Source organism: Lithobates pipiens, unplaced genomic scaffold, assembly GCF_037356315.1.
Source record: "Lithobates pipiens isolate NorthernLeopardFrog02 unplaced genomic scaffold, aLitPip1_a1.2 Scaffold_35, whole genome shotgun sequence".
Taxonomy (NCBI): Eukaryota; Metazoa; Chordata; class Amphibia; order Anura; family Ranidae; genus Lithobates; species Lithobates pipiens.
The window spans coordinates 26,599,823-26,627,765 of NW_027507811.1; the positions used below are offsets into that span (position 1 = coordinate 26,599,823).

The 27,943-nt window shown below is 47.3% G+C and overlaps 3 protein-coding genes across 5 annotated transcripts in view; 2 read left to right on the forward strand and 1 right to left on the reverse strand.

The window, feature by feature from the left end:
• The window catches only part of LOC143956160 (uncharacterized), a 482,654-nt gene that overhangs the window by 391,199 nt on the left and 63,512 nt on the right, over window positions 1-27,943 (forward strand). The window lies entirely within an intron of this gene.
• LOC143956259 (uncharacterized) lies at window positions 865-16,729 on the reverse strand. Its single transcript, XM_077466460.1, has 7 exons — window positions 15,082-16,729; window positions 11,254-11,374; window positions 10,781-10,972; window positions 10,580-10,694; window positions 9,824-9,921; window positions 8,039-8,141; window positions 865-4,271 (listed from the first exon to the last, which is right to left on the reverse strand). Exons 1-7 carry the CDS (start codon window positions 15,108-15,110, stop codon window positions 3,142-3,144), a joined length of 1,788 nt encoding a protein of 595 aa, XP_077322586.1. The 5' UTR covers window positions 15,111-16,729; the 3' UTR covers window positions 865-3,141.
• LOC143956305 (gastrula zinc finger protein XlCGF66.1-like) lies at window positions 17,716-27,456 on the forward strand. Of its 2 annotated transcripts, none has more exons than XM_077466523.1 (5): window positions 17,716-17,852; window positions 18,108-18,251; window positions 20,100-20,276; window positions 20,363-20,486; window positions 22,020-27,456. In XM_077466523.1, the coding sequence occupies exons 2-5, from the start codon at window positions 18,174-18,176 to the stop codon at window positions 23,087-23,089; spliced, it is 1,449 nt and encodes a 482-aa protein (XP_077322649.1). In that variant the 5' UTR covers window positions 17,716-17,852; window positions 18,108-18,173; the 3' UTR covers window positions 23,090-27,456. The 2 variants fall into 2 exon arrangements, with proteins under 2 accessions (XP_077322649.1, XP_077322648.1); XM_077466522.1 differs by having other exon boundaries at window positions 17,768-17,993.

Sequence of the window (27,943 nt, forward strand, 5' to 3'; positions counted from 1 at the left end):
CACTAGGGGTTGAGGAGGGGTTATGTGTGACGTTATGTGTTTTTTTTCATTGTAGGGGGCGTGGCCTGGCATGTGACGTCACTGATCATCTTTCCCTATAACAGGGAACAGTCGATCGGTGACAGGCTCAGTAGGAAGCACGGGGAGAGGTTTGTTTACACAGACCTCCCCTCGTTCTTCAGCTCTGTGACCCGATCGCGGGACACCAGTGGCGATTGGGTCCGCTGGTCCCGCGGTCATGGAGCTCAGGACCGGATCGCGAGCGCGCTACCGGCGGCGCGCTCCCGACCCATGGCTGCGCACTTAAAGAGCCACGTACAGGAACCTGATTGTGCCCAGCCGTGCCATTCTGCCGACATATATGTGCAGGAGGCGGTCCTTAAGCAGTTAATTGCAGTAGAGAAAAAGCAAGTCTGCTCTGCTAGACAGGGCTGTGTGACAGAGCTGTGTAAATTTCAGAACTGGATGGACAGGAATACAAATCCTTTGTCAGGTAAAACAGCCTCAGTATACTTATTTCCTCTGCATACCGGTGTGCCTAGAGTGCAGCTTTAAAGCTGTTTGCCTTTATCTCAGATCGTGGATGTCCTCCAGCCAGGAAATGAGGCGGGGCTCTATCGGACTTGCTGTAGCTTCTAATACACACTGTATGGCGAGGGAGAAGCTACTGGCCAACAAAACTCTTATTAGGCTGGTGACACAGGAGAATGGAAGCTCTCCTCTGATCTTATCATTGGAATCAGAAGCACCCCTAAGACACCCAACAGAGGTCCCCAACATCACTAAAAACACAAGAGCCGGGGGACGAGGGGGCTTCTGGATGGGTGTCAAACTGACAGATTTACATGGGTGTTTTTTTTTTTATCAAAACAATTTTATTTGGTTTTTGCCAACAACACTCAATAATTAAGTCTTTCAGAATAAGAAATCCACCAAATAAAAGAGAAAAAAAAACAAAACAAGAAAATAAAACAACCCAAAAAAGTCTTAAAAAAATACTAGTCACGTGGTTTGGTGCACAATTTTGCATAATTTTCAACAGCCCGGTAGACATTTTAGAGGTCTTTGGGTATTCAATAAGAATAAAACAGTCAGAGTCTTGTTCCTTGCACCTGCTGACTCAGCATCCCAGAATACTTCGGAGCGCGTCAGCTGATGGTACCATTTCAGGCCCACCAGTTCTCCAGAATGGGGCCAGGCCCAGATTGTGCATAGCAGCAGAAGGCGAGGACGTGAGGACAGTTCTTCTATAATGGTTGGTCTTACAGATGTAGAAGACAATACAATCCATTCTGAGAAACGTTCCCCTCAGGGGCGTGTGTGGTCTTTCAGTAGAAGATAATACACTATGTTTTGAGAAACGTTCTCCTCAGGGGCGTGTGTGGTCTATCAGATATAGAAGACAATATAATCCATTCTGATTAACGTTCCCCTCAGGGGCGGGTGTGGTCTTTCAGATGTAGAAGACAATATAATCCATTCTGATTAACATTCTCCTCAGGGGTGTGTGTGGTCTATCAGATGTAGAAGACAATATAATCCATTCTGATTAACGTTCTCCTCAGGGGCGTGTGTGGTCTATCAGGTGTAGAAGACAATATAATCCATTCTGATTAACATTCTCCTCAGGGGCGTGTGTGGTCTTTCAAAAGAAGACAATACAATATGTTTTGAGAAACGTTCTCCTCAGGGGTGTGTGTGGTCTATCAGATGTAGAAGACAATATAATCCATTCTGATTAACGTTCTCCTCAGGGGTGTGTGTGGTCTATCAGATGTAGAAGGCAATATAATCCATTCTGATTAATGTTCTCCTCAGGGGCGTGTGTGGTCTTTCAGATGTAGAAGACAATATAATCCATTCTGATTAACGTTCTCCTCAGGGGTGTGTGTGGTCTATCAGATCTAGAAGACAATATAATCCATTCTGATTAACGTTCTCCTCAGGGGCGTGTGTTGTCTTTCAAAAGAAGACAATACAATATGTTTTGAGAAACGTTCTCCTCAGGGGCGTGTGTGGTCTTTCAGATGTAGAAGACAATATAATCCATTCTGATTAACGTTCTCCTCAGGGGTGTGTGTGGTCTATCAGATGTAGAAGACAATATAATCCATTCTGATTAACGTTCTCCTCAGGGGTGTGTGTGGTCTATCAGATGTAGAAGGCAATATAATCCATTCTGATTAATGTTCTCCTCAGGGGCGTGTGTGGTCTTTCAGATGTAGAAGACAATATAATCCATTCTGATTAACGTTCTCCTCAGGGGTGTGTGTGGTCTATCAGATCTAGAAGACAATATAATCCATTCTGATTAACGTTCTCCTCAGGGGCGTGTGTTGTCTTTCAAAAGAAGACAATACAATATGTTTTGAGAAACGTTCTCCTCAGGGGCGTGTGTGGTCTATCAGATACAGAAGACAATATAATCCATTCTGATTAACATTCTCCTCAGGGGCATGTGTGGTCTTTCAAAAGAAGACAATACAATATGTTTTGAGAAACGTTCTCCTCAGGGGCGTGTGTGGTCTTTCAGATGTAGAAGACAATATAATCCATTCTGATTAACGTTCTCCTCAGGGGTGTGTGTGGTCTATCAGATCTAGAAGACAATATAATCCATTCTGATTAACGTTCTCCTCAGGGGCGTGTGTTGTCTTTCAAAAGAAGACAATACAATATGTTTTGAGAAACGTTCTCCTCAGGGGCGTGTGTGGTCTTTCAGATGTAGAAGACAATATAATCCATTCTGATTAACGTTCTCCTCAGGGGCGTGTGTGGTCTTTCAAAAGAAGACAATACAATATGTTTTGAGAAACGTTCTCCTCAGGGGCGTGTGTGGTCTATCAGATACAGAAGACAATATAATCCATTCTGATTAACATTCTCCTCAGGGGCGTGTGTGGTCTATCAGATGTAGAAGACAATATAATCCATTCTGATTAACATTCTCCTCAGGGGCGTGTGTGGTCTATCAGATGTAGAAGACAATATAATCCATTCTGATTAACATTCTCCTCAGGGGCGTGTGTGGTCTTTCAGATGTAGAAGACAATACAATCCATTCTGAGAAAAGCTCTCCTCAGGGTTATGTGGTCTTTCAGACGTAGAAGATAATACATTCCATTTTGAGAAACGTTCTCCTCAGGGGCATGGCTTCACAGCAATAACCCCACTGGCATGAAGCTCCAGGTGCTTCTGGAGGGTGGACTTCCGTGCAAAGTGTTTGCCACACTGCAAACAAGAGAATGGCTTCTGACCGGTGTGGATGGTCTGGTGGTTGTCCAGTGTCGATTTCTGGGCAAAGCACCTCCCGCACTCCGAGCAGCAGTATGGTTTTTCCCCTGTGTGAGTCCTCATGTGTTTTATGAACTGCGACTTCAGTGTAAAGCACCTGCCGCACTCCGTACAGGGCAGTATGTTCTCGCCAGTGTGAAGCCGCTGGTGGTTGACGAGGTGGGACTTCTGGGTGTAGGCCTTGCCGCATTCAGCACACGAGAACGGCTTTTCTCTGGAGTGACGGCGCTGGTGTTTATCAAGGTCGGCGCTGTGGGCGAAGAACTTCTCGCACTCTACGCAAGGGAACACCTTCTTGCCCAGATGCTTATGCTGATGGTTGCCAAAAGCAGGTTCCTGGCCGAGCTGGTCGCCAACGTGTGCTCTCTGGTGTTCGACCATCTTCACCAAGCTGGAATAGCATGGATATAACGCATCCTCGTGCGTCCCTGCCCGTTGCGCCATCGCATTGAAAGAAGATTCCTCTGGATTTGACGGTACCGGTGGTCTATATCCAATGAGAAGACTAGGAATGATATTTGGGGAGGAGGTCTGCGATTTGTCAGAAGAAGTTTCCTCAGGTTTGGCGGGATCTGATGGTCTATATGGAAGGAGAAGACCTGGTGTGATATTTGAGGCAGTATCTGATTTACCAAGCAAAGATCCCTCAGGATTGGAAGGATCTTTAGATCTATCTGCACCATCAAGTCCTGGATAGATATGTGAGGTAATGATGTGTGATCTATTGGTAAAAAATTCCTCTGAGTGAGAGGGAGCCGGTGATCCAGCGACACTGTGAAGTCCCTGATTTACATTTGGGGAAGGTGAATGAGAGGAATTGGGGGAAAATTCTTCAGGATTAGGGGGTTTGGGCGATTTGTCCACTTCGTGAAAAGCTGGATGAACTTTGAGGGAATCTTGTGAGTTCTCCTCATCTGTGTCCCAGGCTGGAGGTAAAACAGGACATCTATCTGATGATCTTTTGCTGTTGCCTTCCTCTGATGGGCAAAAAAACACAAAGATGTTTAATATTCGGGCTCAGGACTACACTAAAAAAGATACTTTTCTTACTTTTTTTTTTCTACATACTGTCATCAGAGTAGCTCAGTGTCACCATAGTGGGGGAGGTGATCAGGGATTTTCTTGTTATTGCGTATAACAATGATCACTGTTATAAGCAATAGACATGAATGTCTTTCATTCATGACAGCTTGCTTACTATTGTGATTGGCTACAGCTATTCACATGGTACAGGGTGCTGTGATTGGCCCAGGTACCATTTGATGGGTGTGGGCCTATCACAGCATCACAATAGTAAGCAAGCTGTCATGAACGGCTTCCATGCATGGCAGGTTTACTTACATCAGAGGTCTCAAACTGGAGGCCCTCCAGCTGTTACAAAACTACAAGTCCCATCATGCCTCTGCCTGTGGGATTCATGCTTGTAACTGTCAGCCTTGCAATGCCTCATGGGACTTGTAGTTTGGCAGCAGCTGGAGGGCCACCAGTTTGAGACCCCTGACTTACATGATCGCGCCGCTGCGTGGCCCAGGGGGCGCGCAAGTGCGTGTGCTGAGCAACAGAACAGTACGTGTAAATGTACTGTGGGGGGGTGGGGGGGTTGGCAAGTGGTTCATTTGGAGTTAACCCCATTTGACAGCCCACACAAGACTTTCCCCAAAGAGTTTGGGGTGTGTCTTTTGGGGATTTGTGCCCATTAGCCAACGTATCATTTGTGAGGTCAGTTACTGAAGTTATATGAGAAGACTTGGCTCACAGTCGATGTCCCATTTCATCCCAAAGGTGTTAAGTAGGGTTGAGGCCAGGGCTCTGTGCAGGCCACTCCCAAGGTATAAAACCATTGCAACAAGCGGGAGTGATGTTTACTGGAAGCCCCGTCCCAACGTGTTTCATCATCTACATCTGACGTCATCAGGAGCTTGCTTCCTTTTTTTTAATTAGAGAGGTCATTAATAACTAGTAAGTACTGTGTGTACAGATAAAAAAATTCATAAGTTTTAGACCCATGCTAGTCAACCATATTTAGGGAGTGTAAAAATATTAAAATCACATCACACGAACAATAATCAAACGATTCAATTCAAACAAACAAATCTAAAAAAAAAATTTCTAAAGCTATTATTAAATAAAAGAGAGCTGCCATCAACCGAACTTCAAAAGTCCTAAATACATAAACCAAAATATCCCAAAAATTAGGATATAAGACCACGTGTCCATAAAGTGCAACCAAATTCACCTGAACAAAAAAGTGTTCTATGCAAAAGCAATCCAAACATGTAGCCATGTTTCCTCCACAGCTGCACCCGTACATACTGCACTCACCAGATATTATTTACTTATTTACTTCTTTAATTAAAAAGAGAAGCAGCTCCTGATGACATCAGATGTAGGTGACAAAACATGTAGGGCGGAGCTCTTGCTAAACATCACTTCCACTAATTGAAATGCATTTGGAATGGCATTCCTAGTTTTAAGTTTGTCTTGCATTTGCAGGTTTATGCTTTTAAAATACCAAATAAATACTACTACACTACAAGAAGCTTCCCCATCTCTTCCCCTGTACTTTACGGAGTAGTTCTAGATACAGAGGCGCCATACTAACTATAAAAGCAGAGGACCCAGGAGATAGATCAGAAAGGGATTAAGGGCCAAATATTGATGATAAAGCGCTATTTGACTTCTTTTTAACTAACGGGGTCAATCATATCTGGTAAGTGCGGTGTGTACAAACAGTGCAGTGTGTACCCCTACCCATTCACCAAAAAAGTGCAAAAAGTGAATAAAGACATAACATGAGTTTTTGACAGTTCCTTTATTAAATATAAAAATGATGTGGATCCATCATTAATTACGACACCTGCCACCACCGCCAGACCCAAAAAGGCTGTCGACCGCCTGCTCCAGCTGTGAGAGAATTCTTAAAAAAGTAAGGGGCAGGGCCACTCGGTGATGTCACCTTGTTGAACTGCCCCCTTGTAACGTCACCTATCAAGCATGCACCGGTCAGTGACGTCACTAGGGGGCAGTGGCACCAACAGATGTCACTGGGTGACCCGCCCCTTACCTATTTAAGAACTGTCACAAGGTGGAGCAGGCTGTTCGCGGTTAGCATTTGTTGCGGGTGGAGCTTTTCGTTTTTTTTCTTTCGGGTCCGGAGGTGGCAGTGGGCGTCATGATCGAAGATGGATCTACATCAGGGGACATTGTTTTTATATTTTTAATGAAGGAATTGTCAAAAACTCTTGTATCTTTATTCACTTTTTACACTTTTTTGGTGAATGGGTAGGCCATACTCATTCACATTGGAGGGGGCAGGATCTGGGGACCCCCTTGTTAAAGGGGGCTTACAGATTCCGATAAGCCCCCTGCCTGCTGACCCCCACAACCACAGCCTAGGGTTGTTGGGAAGAGGCCCTTGTCCCCATCAACATGGGGACATGATGCTTTGGGGTGGGGGGGGGAGGCTCGCTCGTCTCCCCCCCCCCCCTTTCCTGGCCTGCCAGGCTGCATGCAAGGATAAGGGTATGGTATTTTGTGAGGGACCCCACGCTGTTTTTTTTTTTCTTTAATTTTGGTGTGGGGTTCCCCTTAATATCCATTCCAGACCTGAAGGGTGTGTTATTGATTGGGGGGGATCCCACACTTTTTATTTCTCTGACTTTTCTATTCAAGTTCGGATAATTCGTTATTTTGGACAAAATTTTGTTTTGTTGTTTCAGATTCGTTTCAATTCATTACTGTTGTATTGATACATCTGAATCCCTAAATAACGAGAATTTTATCCAAACTTTGATTAAAGCGGGAGTCCGCCGTTTTTTTTTTTTAAAAGCCAGCAGCTACAAATACTGCAGCTGCTGACTTTTAAAATAATGACACTTACCCGCCCAGAGCGCCCGCGATGCCGGCACCCGAAGCCGAACTCTCGATCGTCTCTCGGGTGCTGCCGCCGCCATCTTGGGTATAGGTATAGGAATCAGGAAGAGGAGCCTTGCGGCTTCATTTCCCATTTCCCTACTGCGCATGCGCGAGTCGCACTGCGCAATAAGGATGGTCCCCGCTGTCTCTGGGATCTGTGTGTTTCCCAGCAGGCAGCCGGGGACCTTAGGAAAGGGGTGTAGATTCTGCGGAAAGGGGCGTAGCTTCTGCAGAATCTACGCCGGAAGTGGGTGCAGATACCTGTACTGTACAGGTACCTGCACCCCCTCCCCCCTGAAAGGTGCCAATTGTGGCGCCGGAGGGGGGGGAGGGTTCCAATGAGCGGAAGCTCCACTTTAGGGTGGACCTCCGCTTTAAGAACGAAACGTAAATGTTTAGTATGCTGCAGCATTAACAGAACCCTTCACTGGAAACACCTGGACACAATACTTTGATGGGTGTCTTTGCTATCAACTAAAATGTCACCATTGGTCAGGAAAATGGTTCTAAAACTAATTCTGAAAGAGCATTCCTAAACCTCAATGAGTCTGGATGTAGCAAAGAGGGGGACTGCAGACAAGGCTAGGCCAAATGAGTGGTCAGCAGTGTGGACTTGGCTACAGGACTGTCTACACTCTACAGAAAAAAAGCGCCCTTTGAAAATTAATGGTCGGTCAAAGGTTTTTACAACTAGGGTAGGACTGTGGATTGCCAGACTGGTGGAATGGAATGTTCTGCAAACACATGATGGCTCGTAGGAGTGCAAAAACAGGAAGGAAAAGAACAACAACCAGGAGAATGTTCTCTGTAATCAGTTTTTATTACTCACCCGTGTCAATCTCCGTGTGAACTTCCTCCTTGTATGGCTGACCATCCATCACATACGTCTCTTCATCTTCCTCTTTAATTTCAACTTTGATCTGTTCTATGGCCTAAAAAAGGTCCAGAGAGCAATTAGGTAATTGAAACAGAATAAAATGAAGAAAAAGATGTACCCAACATCCCTACAAACCATATCAACCAAACATCTCTACAAACTATACCAACCAAACGTCTCTACAAACCATACCAACCAAACGTCTCTACAAACCATACCAACCAAACGTCTCTACAAACCATACCAACCAAACGTCTCTACAAACCATACCAACCAAACGTCTCTACAAACCATACCAAACAACGTCTCTACAAACCATACCAACCAATGTCTCTACAAACCATACCAACCAAACGTCTCTACAAACCATACCAAACATACGTCTCTACAAACCATACCAAACAACGTCTCTACAAACCATACCAAACATACGTCTCTACAAACCATACCAAACATACGTCTCTACAAACCATACCAACCAAACGTCTCTACAAACCATACCAACCAAACGTCTCTACAAACCATACCAAACATACGTCTCTACAAACCATACCAACCAAACGTCTCTACAAACCATACCAAACAACGTCTCTACAAACCATATCAACCAAACGTCTCTACAAACCATACCAACCAAACGTCTCTACAAACCATACCAACCAAACGTCTCTACAAACCATACCAAACATACGTCTCTACAAACCATACCAAACATACGTCTCTACAAACCATACCAACCAAACGTCTCTACAAACCATACCAACCAAACGTCTCTACAAACCATACCAAACATACGTCTCTACAAACCATACCAACCAAACGTCTCTACAAACCATACCAAACAACGTCTCTACAAACCATATCAACCAAACGTCTCTACAAACCATACCAACCAAACGTCTCTACAAACCATACCAACCAAACGTCTCTACAAACCATACCAACCAAACGTCTCTACAAACCATACCAACCAAACGTCTCTACAAACCATACCAACCAAACGTCTCTACAAACCATACCAACCAAACGTCTCTACAAACCATACCAACCAAACGTCTCTACAAACCATACCAAACAACGTCTCTACAAACCATATCAACCAAACGTCTCTACAAACCATACCAACCAAACGTCTCTACAAACCATACCAACCAAACGTCTCTACAAACCATACCAACCAAACGTCTCTACAAACCATACCAACCAAACGTCTCTACAAACCATACCAAACAACGTCTCTACAAACCATACCAACCAAACGTCTCTACAAACCATACCAACCAAACGTCTCTACAAACCATACCAACCAAACGTCTCTACAAACCATACCAACCAAACGTCTCTACAAACCATACCAACCAAACGTCTCTACAAACCATACCAAACAACGTCTCTACAAACCATACCAACCAAACGTCTCTACAAACCATACCAACCAAACGTCTCTACAAACCATGCCAAACAACGTCTCTACAAACCATACTAAACAACGTCTCTACAAACCATACCAAACAAACGTCTCTACATACCATACCAAACAAACGTCTCTACAAACCATACCAAACAAACGTCTCTACAAACCATACCAAACATGTCTCTACAAACCATACCAACCAAACGTCTCTACAAACCATACCAAACAAACATCTCTACAAACCATACCAAACAACGTCTCTACAAACCATACCAAACAAATGTCACTACAAACCCTTTGGTAAGGTCCTCAGTTCCACCTACCTGATCATGGTGAAGGATCTCCTGATCTTCCTGTGTGGAATCCTGGGAATACAGAGCACGGGGACATCTCTCTAGTGGGTTCCCATTAATTGATCCATCTGTAGGAAACACACACACACTGACTGAATATATTGTTTCTATGTGTTTATCAGATGATGGGGGATCTAGGTGGAGCCTCCGTACTGCTCTCTCCTTTACAATAAAGTCTCCTCTTACCCGGTGATGTGCGGGGCGGCTGGCTCGCCATAATAACATCCTTGTAGGGATCCTTGTGTCCTTCTAAATACTCCCACTCCTCCATGGAGAAATGGAGATTGACATCCTGACACCTTATTGGAACCTGACATACTATGTCCTTGTCTCAGATGATGTGTGCACAGTGGTGTAGTGGTTAGCACTTTCACGCATCAGCAAAAAGAGTCGCTGGTTCAAATCCTGACCACGACACCATCTGCCTGGGGTTTGCATGTTCTCTCTGTGCCTGCGTGGGTTTCCTCTGGGTACTCCGGTTTCCTCCCACACGCCAAAGATATACTGGTAGGTTAATCGGATCCTATCTAAAATTTACCCTAGTATATGTATAAATGTGTGTTAAGGACCTTAGGTTGTAAGCCCCTTGAGGGTATGGACTGCTGTGAATGATATGTATATGTAAAGCACTGCGTAAACTGACGGCGCTATATAAGTACCTGAAATAAATAAATAAATGTGTGTATCTAGGTGGATCTTTAAAACAAAATTAAAGTCTCCTCTTACCTGGTGATGTGAGGGGCGGCTGGTCCTCTATCATGAGATCCTTGTGTCCTTCTAAATATTTGTTGTCCTTGGAGATGGAGACATCCTCTATGACATCCTGACACCGTATAGGAACCTGACACACACAATGATACAGTCACCATCTAGACACATCCCTTGTCTGTTACTGGATAATGTCCCAGAATTCCCGGCACCGCTCACCTTATCTGTTAGCAGCTCCATAAGTTTGTTAGTAATTTCTTGAAACTTCTGAATGTTTTTACTCTCAAGAATTGGGGAGTGAGGTGGAGGCACTGCGATGGAGTTCTGGCTTCGACCCCATCCTTCTGACATAGCTGGATACATCCCTTGTAAAAGACCTTCAATACATGTTATCTTCACTGCAGCATATTTCTATATAAGGGGAAGAGCAGAATAGAAGGAGTGATGTCATGTGATTTCCCAGAATCCTCCTCACCTCCCTGGTCAGGTCTGTTTTATTAATAGCGATAAGAGTGATGTCATGTGACCTCCCAGAATCCTCCTCACCTCTCCAGTCAGGTCTGTGTTTTATTATTATAGATAAGAGTGATGTCATGTGACCTCCCCGAATCCTCCTCACCTCTCCGGTCAGGTCTGTGTTTTATTAATAGAGATCAGAGTGATGTCACGTGACCTCCCAGAATCCTCCTCACCTCTCCGGTCAGCAGATAGATGATCTCCAGAGTCAAGTTTAATATCCCCTCTGTCATCTGACTCTTCTCGTCCTTCTCCATCGATACGTATGTGGTTGTATCGTGTACAGCAGACATTCTCCTGTAGATCGTACAGAGATTCAGTTAACAGTTGGATTTCTGGATGTACTCCACCTCCAATGGTGGTAGCAGTCCAGGAATGACCAAAGTGCACTTCCCATACCCATAAAGGTCAGTGCTATATATCCACTGCTATCCCACACTTGCAAATAGGAGGAGACTTTAAGGACACCTGAGAGTCTACGACACATCCACACGGGCGTAGAAATCTGGTGGCAAGTACCTGCGTAGAAAATGGTCCATGGTGCATCTCAACTGACCCACGCGCATATCCATATAGGGTGGGGATGCTTAATATAGGCAACATTTGTTTATATTTAAATCACCCCCCTCCCCCCCGACCCTGAAGGAGTCATCCACTAGGTGGCAGCGCAGAATGACCTCAGTCTTCACTCACTCTGAATAAATAGCTTTGTTTATGTAAACATTCGCACAAGAATTTAGATACATCCCGTGTAAAATACCTACAAAATCTGACCACAAACACAGATAGTTACATAGTTAGTAAGGTTGAATAAAGACACCAGTCCATCCAGTTCAACCTGAGTGAGTGTCTACAGTTGTCCCTATCCCTGTACATTGCAAACTCACATTGGTCCCTACCCTCAAGGAGCCCACAATCCACGGTCCCCATTCATATACTAGGGCCAATTTTGGACAGAAGCCAATGAACCTACCTGCATGTCTTTGGAGTGTGGGAGGAAACCGGAGTACCCGGAGGAAACCCATGCAGGCACAGGGGGAACATGCAAACTCCAAGCAGGTAGTGTCGTGGTTGGGATCCGAACCAGCGAACCTTTTTACTGCTAGGTGAGAGTGCTAACCACTACACCACTGTGCACACATCATCTGAGACAAGGACATAGTATACTGTTTTACATGTATTTTTTGGACTTATGGTTTTATTTTTTTTCTTATATGTGTTTGTGGTGGGTCCCAGTGCAAAAAAAAAATATATTATATATATATATATATATATATATATTTTTTTTTTTTTAACACGTGAAAGTTCACAATGGTGTAAACTAGGCTCATTGAAATTAATGCATTTGAATACACCTGGTGCAAATGAGCCCTTAGGCCTCGTTCACACGGGCATACTATAGCGTGCCCGGCCCATGTTTGCCCTCAGTGGGGATGCACAGACCTCCCCATGCAGTCACAGTCTCTTTCATTTAGATTGGGGCACAGCAGGCATACAGACACAGCTGCTGCTCCCAATTTGACAGCCGAGTGGGTGCTGTCAAATTGTGTGCGTTCGGGGGCGCGTTCGCACGCGCCTGGCTGCCAAATTGGAGGCAGCTGTAAACAAAACAGGAACCAGGCACAAAGAAAAATTCCCAGTGGTTATATAAAGGTATTTAATTGACCACAGTAGCCGCTGCTGCCCCGACTCATATAACCAATGAGAAAAACGAGAAAACACACACAGGGGGCGCTGATTCAGCCATTTCTTCAGCCCCTAGGAGCTTCGGGGCCATCCAGCCGGGGCGTCTTGTTTACCATCCACCTATGCGAGTTTGGCTCTGCATATTCCACCCTCTCTGTATATGTACCCTGGCATCGCTGTGCACATTGCATGTAGTCCGTGACTGACCATCTCGTGTTTAATAAACTATCAGCTAAACATGATCCTGGAATTTTATTAACTCATAAGACCTACTGGAACATAGAGCTGCTGGGCAATTTTCTTAAAAAAAAAAAAAAAAAAAATCTGCAATTAAAAAAAAAAGACTCCATTCACAATTCAAATCGAGTTTTTTTTGTTTTTTTATGGACACCACGCCAGTCCTAAGGAGCTGCGGGCAGGAGTTTTTAGGGGAGGCCACAGCTTCGGCCTAGTCCTTAGGACCGGCGCGGTGGTGAAAAAAAAAAACGATTTGCTTAAATTTTGAATCGATTTGACCTCTCAACTCAATTCGAGATTTAAATCGATTTTTTCCCCAGCCCTACTGGAACAGCGCCCCCTGTGTATGTGTTATCTCATTCTCAAATTGGGAGCAGCGGCTGGGCTCGTGCAAACGCTGTGCCCCAATGAAAATGATTAGGACTGACCACATGGGGATGCACGGAAAACACCCGTGCAGGCAAACGCGCTACGCGCACCGGGTGTGCGTAGCCCCCCCAAGCCATACCAGACCCATATCCTAGCATGCAGCCCAGCAGGTCAGATAAGGGAGGGGACGGGCGAGTGCCACCCTCCTCCCCTGCTGAACTATACAAGGCCACATGCCCTCAACATTGGGGGGGTGCTTAGAGGCTCTGGATTGGGGGGACCCCCCCACGCAGTTTTTTTACAGATTTTTTTTATTGCCGGCGGTTCTTTTTATTTTACATTCAGCTGTCAGTGGGGAACACCGCTGACAGCTTATGACTCAACAGTTGTTCAGGTGCAGTGGCCAGCTTCCCTGCCCCACTCCTTAACTACCAGCTTATTCACAGTTGGTTAACTGCGTGCCATCAAATGACGGAGGGGCGGTGCGGCTCTCGTTCTGGGTGGACGTCATATGACGGCACACACAAACTAGGACACAGCGGGACCCCGATCTCTGTAAAGAGCCGTGGCTCTTTAACCATGTGATCGGCTGTGTCCAATCACAGCCGGTCACATGTAAATACGGAAATGCCGGTAATCGACTCTCATCGCCTTACACTGACAGAGTGTGTGGTGAGGAGAGCCGATCAGCGGCATCTTCTTGCAGAGGACATTGAGACATGTAATCAGGGCACTGATCATCAGTGCCTTGATTACAATAAAGCGCCATCAGTGCCAATCAGTTCCCACAAGTGCCACCAATCGATGCCCATCAGTGATGCCAGTCAGTGCTGGTTATCAGTGCCGCCTATCAGTGCTCCCCATCATTGCCGCCTATCAGTGCCATATATCAGTGGCACCCATCAGTGCCCATAATTGCGGCATATTAGTGCCACCTAATCAGTGGCCATAAGTGCCACCTCATCAGTGCCCATCAGTGAAGGAGAATTTTTTTTTTTTTTAGTAAAAAATAAAAAACCCAGCAGTGATTAAATACCACCAAAAGAAAGCTCTATTTGTGTAAAGAAAATGATAAAAATGTCCCATGGTTACATTGTAGCATGACCGCGCAACTGTCATTCAAATTGCGACAGCGCTGAAAGCTGAAAATTGACCTGGGCAGGAAGGGGGTGAAAGTGCCCGGTAGGCAAGGGGTTAAAAAGAGAGGGAAAAAAACATGAAGCGTGTGAAAACTGCATGCAAAAACGCGGGTTTAAAAAGGCAAAACGGGCTGGAAAGACGCATCAACCGCAGCTGCAAAGATGGGCAGTGAAAACGAGAGCCAACCCCAATCGCCCAACCAATGGGCAATCTTCAACATTTGGTAAATAGGCTCTGTGTACTTCATATAAAGTCGTGCAAAAATAAACGCCTGCGTGGAGTTTAGCCGGGGTGCATCGCGTCACAGCGCCTTGGTTTGTATCGAGTTTCTTCGCAACGGTGGAGGAGGGGCAGCGATGCCTCCGTTAGTTCAGCGCCGACAGGGTTAAAAAGCACAGAAGAGCAACAGAAAAGACTGGTGTTGGGTAAATGGTCCATCTGAGGACAGAGGTCCCCGCAGCAGGCGTGGTAGAGGAAGCAGGATGACGGAAGGGGGAGCCTGCAGGAAGACGCTGAGCTCTGAGTAAACAGATAATAATAATAAATAGAATTTTTTTTTAAAAAGTCATTACCTGCTGCCAGTTAGAACAATGGTTTCCATCCACTTCCTGTTCCTTGACCTCTGGCCTAGAACTTCCTGTCTAGGGGCATCACTTCCTGTCTCTGCAACTGGCTACAACAAAATGGCAGCTGCTGATTTTTTTAATTTTTTTTCCTCTTACTATTTATGTTGCAAATACATATAACAGTTAATCATTGTATAGATATATGATTGATTTCATGTGAATATATTTATTAGACATAATAATGACCGTTAATGATGATTTTTTTTATTTCATTGGTACATATTCACCTGTTTTGTATTCTAAGTGCTAGACACATTGTGAGAGGTTCCCACCATCCCTGCGCTGAGTTCTTGGCTCTGTACACCTGCTGTGCCCATTATGAGGGGTTCCCACCATCCCTTTGCTGAGTTCCTGGGTCTGTATACCAGCTGTGCCCATTATGAGGGGTTCCCACCATCCCTGTCCTGATTTACCGGATCTGTATACCAGCTGTGCCCATTATGAGGGGTTCCCACCATCCCTGTCCTGATTTCCTGGGTCTGTATACCAGCTGTGCCCATTATGAGGAGTTCCCACCATCCCTGTCCTGATTTCCCGGATCTGTATACCAGCTGTGCCCATTATGAGGAGTTCCCACCATCCCTGTCTTGATTTCCCGGGTCTGTATACCAGCTGTGCCCATTATGAGGGGTTCCCACCATCCCTGTCCTGAGTTCCTGGGTGTGTACACCTGCTGTTCCCATTATGAGGAGTTCCCACCATCCCTGTCTTGATTTCCCGGGTCTGTATACCAGCTGTGCCCATTATGAGGGGTTCCCACCATCCCTGTCCTGAGTTCCTGGGTGTGAACACCTGCTGTTCCCATTATGAGGAGTTCCCACCATCCCTGTCTTGATTTCCCGGGTCTGTATACCAGCTGTGCCCATTATGTGGGGTTCCCACCATCCCTGTCCTGAGTTCCTGGGTCTGTACACCTGCTGTTCCCATTATGGGGGTTTTCCACCATCCCTGTGCTGAGTTTCCATGTCTGTATAACCGCTGTGCCCATTATGAGGGGTTTTCCACCATCCCTGTGCTGAGTTCCTGGGTCTGTATACCCACTGTGCCCATTATGAGGGGTTTCCACCATCCCTGTGCTGAGTTCCCGGGTCTGTATACCATAAGGTGACCAGATTTTTAAAATGAAATCCGGGACATATTTTTTTTTTTTTAATTGGCAAATGGTAAACCATTTTATACGCATATTTTCATCAAATTATATATGCAGTCCGCAGTGTAGCGTGGGTTGTCAGCGCCCGGGACAAGGTAAGAAATGTGCACCCCGCCAGACTTTTAGCACTCCCTGAATCCCTTCCACTAGTACAGTAGTACTGACCAACTTGATTCCTACACTGACCTACCTGCCCACTGAACTAACCTACCTGGTTTCCTACCCTGACCACTACACTGACCTACCTGACCACTACACTGACCTACCTGATTCCAAAAAACTCCTCTACACTGACCTACCCGATTCCTATTCTGACTACTACACTGACCTACCTGAGTTCTATACTGACCACTACACTGACCTACTTGAGCTCTATACTGACCACTACACTGACCTACCTGATTCCTGCACTACTCACACACCCCCCCTCCCCTACATGAACAGCGTAGATTGGTTGATTTTGCTCACTTCTCCATGGCCTCCATGATAATCTATCAGAGCAGGGCTCTCCCCAGCACCCAGATGCTCCTCAGTATCCCCTGCCAATAGCCAGTATGTCTGCACTGCCCCTCTCCTCCGCTGTTCTCACACACATACGGGCCGCCCTCACCAGAGGGATCATGGGGGACAGGCTAGACTACAGGAGTGCCTGGGTGGGGGGGGGGGATACACAGCACACTTGGGGGGGGGGCACAGTAATGATTGTGCACCCCCCAAATGTTTCACCCAGGGCGAGAGTAACAGCTGCCCCCCCTCCATACCACTGCAATCTGGGGACAAATCCGGGACTGGCTCTGGGGACAGTGTCCTCAATCCGGGGACTGTCCCCGGAAACCGGGGATGTCTGCTCACCCTAGTATACCAGCTGTGCCCATTATGAGGGGTTCCCACCATCCCTGTGCTGAGTTCCTGAGTCTGTACACCTGCTGGGCCCATTATGAGGGGTTCCCACCATCCCTGTGCTGTGTTCCTGTGTCTGTACACCTGCTGGGCCCATTATGAAGGGTTCCCACCATCCCTGTGCCGAGTTACCTGGTCTGTACACCTGCTGCGCCCATTATGAGGAGTCTCCACCATCCCTGTGCTAAATTGCCAGGTCTATACATTTGCTTTGCCCATTATGAGGGGTTCCCAGGTTGTACACTATGAGCATTGTGCATTATGAGGGGTTTCCACTGCACACTGACATCACTATAGACCCTCATTCATCATTCTGACTTTCTAGCTCTGCAGGGCAAAGAACCTATTATTTGCGTTCCACTGGGATGAAAGCTGCGCGTTCCAAAGGCCGGATGTCGCTTTCGATATCCTTCCTCCGTGTCGAGTCTATGTGGTCCCGCTTGGCAACTCTCACCCTATCGCTCTCTGCTATCGATTCGCGCTGGCTGATCATCTACAGAGAGCGCAGGCGCGTGGAAGAGAAGCTACAACGCAGAACCCGGAAGCTACCCAGAACGTACAGAAGAACTCAGGTGGAACGCACAACCCGGAAGTCTGCCAGTACAGACAGGAAGTGTTTTTTTTTTTTTCTCCTTTAATATTGGACGCCCTGTACATGATACTTATGGTGAGAAGGGAGAATTTGAGAGCTGCTGGTGTCATCCAGGTGGCAGTGTGTACCCACAGGGGAGGGTCATTCCTTTAAGAGTTTATAAACACCAATAGAAACCCAATTGACATTAACAGACTGGAATATTCCTGGTGTATTGTGAGTAATAGACCTTCTTTTTCACAATCTGGATCCCATTTATACACAGGACACGTGCAAGGTGTCAGAACCAGATTTATGCCATCCTATCGTAGTATTTTTTTTTTCGTGCAGGGTGGAGCAGACGTGAGAGACCGCACCTAATACACCCGGAGACCTTCCATAAGAACAGGGCAGACGATGGAGAAGAACCGCGGTCACATGACCGAGAGGATATTAAACCTCACCCTGGAGATCATCTACCTGCTGACTGGAGAGGTGAGGAGGATTCTGGGAGGTCACATGACATCACTTATCTCTATTAATAAAACACAGACCTGACCGGAGAGGTGAGGAGGATTCTGGGAGGTCACATGACATCATTCCTATCTCTATTAACCACTTAACGACCAGCGCACGCCGATGTCCTATTTTTGAAGAGGGATATCTCGGTAATGGCAGCAGCTGCTGCCACAACCGAGATATCCATCTCTTCAGGCGCCGGTCGTTTGTACGATAATGGTGGTCTCCGCAGCGGGTTCGCCGCAAGATCACCACTATCGGCGGCGGGAGAGGTGCCACCCCCCCTCCCGCCACTTACCGGAGCCGTCGGTGGCAGCGGAGGCGATCGGGTCCTCTTCCTAGCTGGGTATAGAGACGAGTGAGCCTAAGATGGCCGCCACTCTATACCATAGGAGGGCGGAAGCGACGTCAAAACGTCAGTTCCGCCCATACCTCTTAAAGGTTTATTTTTTTTAATGTCATTTTTTCAAATTACTTTTTTTTTTCTTTAATCCTGGGAAAATCGGGAATGTTCTTGGCTAAAAATGGCAGCGGGCTACACAAAGATGGCTGCCGCCGTTGCCATGAGTATTGTTTCCCCTTGTGTTCAGTAGAGATGAGAGGGCAGCCAATCGGCTTCTCTCTTTGTTTGCTGCAGGGTTTTGAGAACCCTTCCTTCTCCACTGAACACAACTTGAAGAGATCAGGCGCCACTAGCCCTCTGCCCCTGTGGAGCAACATGTGACCGCTGGCTGGGGAGCAGCGAGCGCAGAGTTACTGCCGACTAATACAACTGAGTTAGATTAACCCCTCACACGCCGATTGATTGGCTGTATCATGAAGACACAGCGGGGCACAGGCTGCTTGCGAGGTGGGGACAGCAACAAACTGTATCGGCTACACACAGGGTGGATGGTTGGCACATGGGTGACAGGCAACACAGTCTGCATGTCACGGGGGGAGGGCACAATCTGGATGTCACGGGGGGGGTCACAGACTGCATGTCACAGGGGGGTCAGAATCTGCATGCCACGGGGGGGGGGGTCACAATGTGCATGTCATGCGGGGGGGGGGGGGGTCAGAGTCTGCATGTCACGCAGGGGGGGTCAGAGTCTGCATGTCACGGGGGGGGGAGAGTCAGAGTCTGCATGTCACGGGGGGCCCCACAATCTGCATGTCACGTGGGCGGGGGGGTCACAGTCTGCATGTCACGGGGGGGGGGGTCACAGTCTGCATGTCATGGGGGGGGTGTCACAGTCTGAATGTCACGCGGGGGGGTCACAGTCTGCATGTCACGCGGGGGGGTCACAGTCTGCATGTCACGCGGGGGGGTCACAGTCTGCATGTCACGCGGGGGGGGGGTCAGAGTCTGCATGTCACGGGGGGGTCAGAGTCTGCATGTCACGGGGGGGTAAGAGTCTGCATGTCACGAGGAGGGTCACAGTCTGCATGTCACGAGGAGGGTCACAGTCTGCATGTCACGGGGGGGGGGGGTCAGAGCCTGCATGTCACAGGGGGGCCACAGTCTGCATGTCACAGGGGGGTCACAGCTTGTGACATCCAGCCTGTGTTGCCTTTTGCCCCCTGTGACATCCAGCCAGCCTGTGCCAACCTTCGTGTGCCCCCGTTGACATCCAGCCTGTGGCCCCTCTGTGACATGCAGACTGTGTTGTAGTAATCAGTGTAGTGTAGCGGACACAGACCTGACCGGAGAGGTGAGGAGGATTCTGGGAGGTCACATGACATCACTCTTATCTCTATTAATAAAACACAGACCTGACCGGAGAGGTGAGGAGGATTCTGGGAGGTCACATGACATCATCATATATTGCTGTTAATTAACAGGACTGTTCAGTCATTACAAACTCTGGTGAGCGTTTGTTAGCCTACCGCCGTCCCTGGATATCCAGACCACCACGGAAATCCAGAGTTTCTCCAGCCAGCAGGCCAAAATGTGAAGAGATTGATGAGGAGAAGATCCTGGAAGTCACCCAGAAGATCATTGAGCTGCTGACAGGAGAGGTGAGCGGTGCCGGGAATTCTGGGACATTATCCAGTAACAGACAAGGGATGTGTCTGGATGGTGACTGTATCATTGTGTGTGTCAGGTTCCTATAAGGTGTCAGGATGTCACTGTCTATTTCTCCATGGAGGAGTGGGAATATTTAGAAGGACACAAGGATCTCTACAAGGACGTCATGGTGGAAGACCGACCGCCCCTCACATCACCGGGTAAGGAATATATCTTAGTTGGAATGTTTTCATAACTGTTTCTGAGAAATGTTCTATGTGTGTCTGTGTGTGTGTGTGTGTGTATATATATATATATATATATATATATATCTCTCTGAATGAAGATGTGTATCCCTGATGAAGGGAGAAGGTGAGTAAACCCCTGAAACATGTTGGCTCAACTATTCTGTGGATTGTTTAATAAAATAATCACTCTGGTTTCTGTCACCACTGGGAGGAATAGTGCCCCATCATTCATATCAGTGGGAGGAATAGTGCTCCATCAATGTCATCAGTGGGAAGAATAGCTCCCCAACATTGGTGTGAGTAGGAGGAATAGAGCCCCATCGTTGGTGTCAGTAGGAGGAATGGTGCCCCCTTATTGATGTAAGTAGCAGGAATTATACCCCATCATTGGTATCAGTAGGAAGAAACGTGCCCCATTGTTGGTGTCAGTGGGATGAATAGTGCCCCATCATTGGTCAGGTTCCTATAAGGTGTCAGGATGTCACTGTCTATTTCTCCATGGAGGAGTATTTAGAAGGACACAAGGATCTCTACAAGTTGGAGGAATAGTGCCCCATCATTGGTGTCAGTGGAAAGAATAGTGTCCCATCATTGGTGTCAGTGGGAGGAATAGTTCCCCATCATTGGTGTCAGTGGAAAGAATAGTGCCCCATCATTGGTGTCAGTGGAAGGAATAGTGCCCCATCATGGGTGTCAGTGGAAGGAATAGTGCCCCATCATGGGTGTCAGTGGGAGGAATAGTTCCCCATCATTGGTGTCAGTGGAAAGAATAGTGCCCCATCATTGGTGTCAGTGGGAGGAATAGTGCCCCATCATTGGTGTGAGTAGGAGGAATAGAGCCCCATCGTTGGTGTCAGTAGGAGGAATGGTGCCCCCTTATTGATGTAAGTAGCAGGAATTATACCCCATCATTGGTATCAGTAGGAAGAAACGTGCCCCATCGTTGGTGTCAGTGGGATGAATAGTGCCCCATCATTGGTCAGGTTCCTATAAGGTGTCAGGATGTCACTGTCTATTTCTCCATGGAGGAGTGGGAGTATTTAGAAGGACACAAGGATCTCTACAAGTTGGAGGAATAGTGCCCCATCATTGGTGTCAGTGGAAAGAATAGTGTCCCATCATTGGTGTCAGTGGAAGGAATAGTGCCCCATCATTGGTGTCAGTGGAAAGAATAGTGTCCCATCATTGGTGTCAGTGGGAGGAATAGTGCCCCATCATGGGTGTCAGTGGAAGGAATAGTGCCCCATCATGGGTGTCAGTGGACAATAACAGGGACGCAAACTGACCACACCAGCATTGATCTGCTTCTGTGGTTGACGTGGTCATTTTAAAACAGGAACCAAGTGGACTTGCTGGGATCACCTTGTGTTTAGAAATGATTACAGGCTGCATTTATTGAGTAAATGAAACCACCCCATAACATATACTGATATTTTTTTTGGGGGGGGGGGGGGGGGGTAACACTTTAAGTACACCAACATTTATTTTAAATTCTTTCATTCACAGATAGCTCCGATTTTGAAGACAAAGAAGACTTGTACGTTTGGGAACCTGTAAATCCTTCTCGATCGAATATTTCAACGCCTGTAAATCACGCACCGCATACGCCGACTCCTCTTAACGGGGAACCAATTTTGGTGGAGGACGATACAGATTTCGACACAATGGCTATCCCTGCTAGCCAATCACAGCTCATGCCTTCTTTTGTTAGGCAGGAACCCTTCCCGTGTCGAGAAGAACTCCTCCCGCACTCGGACTTGTATTTGGACATGGATGACAGCCATTACGCGGCTATTCAGATTAAGGTGGAGTCGGAAAGCCTATCGGACGTGGAGGAGTACAGCGCCACAGACAGCCTTCAGTATTCGTCTATTCATATTAAGGAGGAGTCAATGTCATGCGATGAAGGGAACGTTGATAGCATGGAGGGTTATTATTTGGAGGATCCACCACAATACGCTGCCCACCATGCAGTGGCTAACGGACCGACTCGCCATAAATACACTCCCACAAACTCAGAACGCCAGATAAGCGCCGCCATGGCTCAGGATGCTCCACCCCTTATATGTTCAGAGTGCGGCGAATGGTTTTCCAACGATTCTATGCTGGTCTTGCACCAGATGACCCACAAGGGCAAGAAAATTTACTCCTGTCCCGAGTGCGGCATGTGCTTCAGCAGCAACACCTATCTGACGGTGCACCTGACCACGCACGCCGACATAAAGCTCTATGCCTGCTGCGAATGCGGCAAGCGTTTCGCCACCAGGCAGGACTGCGCCAAGCACGAGAACGCCCACACGGTGAGGAAGCCTTATGTCTGCACCGAGTGCGGCAAGGTCTTCTCCAACAACTCCAACCGAGTCCGGCACCAGAAGATCCACACGGGCGAAAAGCCCTTTTCCTGCTCCGTGTGCGGCAAGAGTTTCAGGCGCAAGACGCATCTGACCATACACAGCCGCGTCCACACGGGGGAGAAGCCCTTTACGTGCCTGGAGTGCGGGAAGTGTTTCAGCTGTAGTGCCCACCTTACCGCCCACCGCCGGATCCACAGGCGGGAAGCCATCTATTTGGTATGAAGCTGCAGAAGAAGCCTTCGGTGTACCAGCATTAGAGGGAGAAGGAAAGTTCTGGAGTCTTGGCCGATTTGAATATGAGAACGCCAACGCTAAGCTTGGCGAATGTCGGAGAGATTTCCAGGAATGGGACCCACCATCAATGGCACCTTTTTGGGTTGGGAAATATATTTGGATAAATCTTAGTCTTGCCTCGCTCCACGTGGAGCTCATTTTTATTTTTATTTTTTTTTACAAATAAGCAGAACCAACGGTCTATCCCAACCAACTAAGCCAGGGCACAGTTTTTGAATATCACAGTAGTTGGCGTGGCCAATACAGACGTATCTGTCTAAAAATATATTTTTTTTTTCATCATTTAGCTTTAAGCAAACCTTGAACCTTTTTTTTTAGTTTACTATAATTTATTTGCTGACAGACTTCCACTTATTTAAAGCGAAATAACAAATATGTGATACTTACCTGTTCTGTGTAATGGATTTGCACAGAGCAGCCCCGATAATCCTCTTCTCGGGTCCGCCCACTGGCGATCCTGGCGAGTACCCCCCCCCCCCCAGGCGATCATGGCGAGTACCCCCCCCCAGAGCTAGCAGCTCGCTATGGGGGCACCCGAGCCACTGCTCTGTTTTTCCATTCACTCACACAGCCATGGCTTGGCCCTGCCCCCCTCTCTCTCCCTCTCTCCCTCTCTCCCTCTCCCCCTCTCCCCCTCTCCCCCTCTCCCCCTCTCCCTCTCACCCTCTCCCCCTCTCCCCCTCTCCCTCTCTCCCGGAAAGTTCAGGTAAAGTCCAACTAACGCTAAACCTGCTCTCTGCTACAATCTAAATGTATTTTTATCCAACCCTGTAAAGCCTGAAATCTTTATACAGTGGAACCTTGGTTTACGAGTAACGTGGATAACGAGCATTTTGAAAGATGAGCAACTTTAAAAAAAAAAAATGCTGAGTGTTTTCTCGCAATACGAGCAGAATTCAAGCTAATGGGGTGTGCAGGACCGCATTTGGCCAGAGTTGCGGGGGGCGCCGGTGACACTCGGTACGGTTCAGAGCCGTTTGGCAATACTTGGAATCACTCTGAAATACTCGGTGTTTCCAAGCCTTTCCGAGTTCAGCCGAGCTGTCCCCGAGTTTTTCCGAGGCTCTCAAGGGCCCCCGACACCTCTGGCCACATGCAGTATTGCATGCAATAGAAGTCAATGTGGAACTAATTATGTTCGCTTTCATTGACTTCTATGGGGAAACTCGATTTGATATGTGAGTGCTTTGGATTACAAGCATTCTCCTGGAACGGATTATGCTCGTAATCCAAGGTTCCACTGTACTTGCCTATTTTGCAGCTGATCTGGTCCGGTCCCAGCATCAGCTGTCAGTGTGTTGGTAGGTGCAGGAGAGGCAGCCAACAACAGAAGCCCCATAGTAAGTCTATGGGTGACATCTGCCATTTCAGAGCCATTGTCAGCCTTCTCTTGTACACAGCTTCTGCCGATGGAATCCGGATCGTCTGCAGAATAGGTAGGAACAGCGATTTTTGCTTTACAGGGTTGGATAGATTAGGTTTAGAATGTGGTAGAGAGCAGCTTTAGAGTTAGTTAGTTAGTGGACTTACACTTTAACTCTTAAACTGATTGTAAAGGAAAAAAAAAACATGTCATATTTACCTGCTCTGTGTAATGGTTTTGCACAGAGCAGCCCCGATACTCCTCCTCCACCCCTTGCCGAGTGCCGCAATAGCAAGCCGCTTGCTATGGGAGCACTCATGCTTGCCAGCTCCCTGTGTCCATAAGCCCCCCCCCCCCCCCCCGCTGCCAACTCACTGGCTGTGATTGACATCAGGGGGTGCCTCGACTCTTGTGCATGACGCAGGATCGTGAAGCGGCTCAGGTAAGTATTAGGGGGGCTGCTGCACACAGAAGGTTTTTATATTCAAGCATAGAACCACTTTAAAGAAGAACTATAGGCAAAACTTTTTCTTTTTCATTTTGGGTAAAGTAAGGGAGGGTTCTAACCCCTGTAAGGTTTATTTTTGCCATCTGTGCCCCATTGGGGAGATTTAATCTCACTTCCTGTCCCAGAGCCAAACGGGAAGTGAGAGGAAATCCCTGCAAATTAATGGAATTCCTTGGGGACCTCCGGGTCCCCACTGGAAGATTCCCCCTCTATTAATTTTCTATGGACAACCTAAAATTTGGGATTTTCTTTACTTTCACTTTCAATGATGATGGTAAACAGGACAGATAAAGAGGGTGGATCTCCCTAATGGGGGGCACAGACAGCAATAAAAACTGACAAGGGTTCTAATCCCTCGCCACTCTATCCAAAACTGGAAAAACATTTTTGCCTTTGGTTATACTTTAAGGGCATAGAGGAAGGTCCGCTTTAGCCCATCGGATATCCACCCCCCCCCCACCAAAGAAAAAGAAGGATCTGGTGAAGGTGAGGCATTGTGTAAGCACCACTTTGATTTGCTGGAACTGGCCACGGGTCCCAAAAAAGTAATGCTTGCAGTCACTGGCTAGGAGGTTCATGAGTCAGACCATATAGGTGTCTTGTGTCTCTACTAGGCCCTTCAGTGCTTTGTCACCAAAACAGCAAATGAGGGTAAGTCCAATGGAGGGAGTGGTTGTGATGACATCTGTCAAAGAGACTGTTTCTCTACATAATTTTCTGTTGTGTCTTTGGCAGAGGAAGCATGGCCACCGATAAGAGAGTGTAGGTAGTACTCCTGTACCAGCTTGGGCTCCCCTACTGTCAAGTAGGGGCATGGGGGGGGGTCCCAGCTGCCTGAAATCACTCTGTCTTGTATCCAATCAAACACTGGCAGAAGGAGGTGGACGCAGCCAGCTCTTTAAAAGCTCTTTACCATAGTGACTTTAGATTGCCGACACTGCTACCGTAGTGACTGTGGATTCCAGCACTGCTACCGTAGTGACTTTGGATTGACGGCACTGCTACCGTAGTGACTATGGATGACGGCACTGCTACCGTAGTGACTATGGATGACGGTACTGCTACCATAGTGACTATGGATGACGCCACTGCTACCTTAGTGACTATGGATGACGGCACTGCTACCGTAGTGACTATGGCTGACGGCACTGCTACCGTGGTGACTATGGATGACGGCACTGCTACCTTAGTGACTATGGATGACGGCACTGCTACCGTAGTGACTATGGATGACGACACTGCTACCGTAGTTACTATGGATTCCAGCACTGCTACCGTAGTGACTTTGGATTGACGGCACTGCTACCGTAGTGACTATGGATGACGGCACTGCCACCGTAGTGACTATGGATGACGGCACTGCTACCGTAGTGACTATGGATTCCAGCACTGCTACCGTAGTGACTTTGGATTGACGGCACTGCTACCGTAGTGACTATGGATGACGGCACTGCTACCGTAGTGACTATGGATGACTGCACTGCTACCGTAGTGACTTTGGATTGACGGCACTGCTACCGTAGTGACTATGGAGGACGGCACTGCTACCGTAGTGACTATGGATGACGGTACTGCTACCGTAGTGACTATGGATGACGGCACTGCTACCTTAGTGACTATGGATGACGGCACTGCTACCGTAGTGACTATGGCTGACGGCACTGCTACCGTGGTGACTATGGATGACGGCACTGCTACCTTAGTGACTATGGATGATGGCGCTGCTACCGTAGTGACTATGGATGACGACACTGCTACCGTAGTGACTATGGATTCCAGCACTGCTACCGTAGTGACTTTGGATTGACGGCACTGCTACCGTAGTGACTATGGATGACGGCACTGCTACCGTAGTGACTATGGATGACGGCACTGCTACCGTAGTGACTATGGATTCCAGCACTGCTACCGTAGTGACTATGGATTCCAGCACTGCTACCGTAGTGACTATGGATTCCAGCACTGCTACCGTAGTGACTTTGGATTGACGGCACTGCTACCGTAGTGACTATGGATGACGGCACTGCTACCGTAGTGACTATGGATGACTGCACTGCTACCGTAGTGACTATGGATGCCAACACTGCTACCGTAGTGACTATGGATGCCAACACTGCTACCGTAGTCACTATGGATGACGGCACTGCTACTGTAGTGACTATGGATGACAGGACTGCTACCATGGTGATGGCGCACTTGATGCATGCTGTCACTATGTGAAGAGAGAGCTGTGCGGGATGGCAGATCAGGTAAATGGTGGATTTTTGCTTTTTTACAGTATGTGCCACTAGACCACCGGCATTTTTTTTTTTTTTGGGGAAGGTACAGGAGCCTGCAGGGGTCCCACAATTTCAAAAGAAGGTCTTGACAGAAAGTGAAGGGAAATCTTCTTGGTAGGGTACAGGCCGCAGAAAAAAAGAAAAAGGTGTCATGATGCACTAGAGGAACAGGTTAATGTTACGGTGCTCCAGAGGAACAGATTACCCCTCATGATTCATCAGAGGAACAGATTACCCCTCATGATTCATCAGAGGAACAGATTACCCCTCATGATTCATCAGAGGAACAGATTACCCCTCATGATTCATCAGAGGAATAGATTACCCCTCATGATTCATCAGAGGAACAGATTACCCCTCATGATTCATCAGAGGAACAGATTACCCCTCATGATTCATCAGAGGAACAGATTACCCCTCATGATTCATCAGAGGAACAGATTACCCCTCATGATTCATCAGAGGAACAGATTACCCCTCATGATTCATCAGAGGAACAGATTACCCCTCATGATTCATCAGAGGAACAGATTACCCCTCATGATTCATCAGAGGAACAGATTACCCCTCATGATTCATCAGAGGAACAGATTACCCCTCATGATTCATCAGAGGAACAGATTACCCCTCAT

Coding starts and splice junctions, on each gene's coding strand:
- LOC143956305 (XM_077466523.1), top strand. CDS start 18,174: ATGGAGAAGAACCGCGGTCACATGACCGAGAGGATATTAAACCTCACC. Junction 18,252..20,099: donor TCTACCTGCTGACTGGAGAG/GTGAGGAGGATT, acceptor GTTAATTAACAG/GACTGTTCAGTCATTACAAA. Junction 20,277..20,362: donor TTGAGCTGCTGACAGGAGAG/GTGAGCGGTGCC, acceptor TGTGTGTGTCAG/GTTCCTATAAGGTGTCAGGA.
- LOC143956259 (XM_077466460.1), bottom strand. CDS start 15,110: ATGGAAACCATTGTTCTAACTGGCAGCAG. Junction 10,695..10,780: donor TGGAGCTGCTAACAGATAAG/GTGAGCGGTGCC, acceptor TGTGTGTGTCAG/GTTCCTATACGGTGTCAGGA. Junction 4,272..8,038: donor TCACACGGAGATTGACACGG/GTGAGTAATAAA, acceptor TTTGCCCATCAG/AGGAAGGCAACAGCAAAAGA.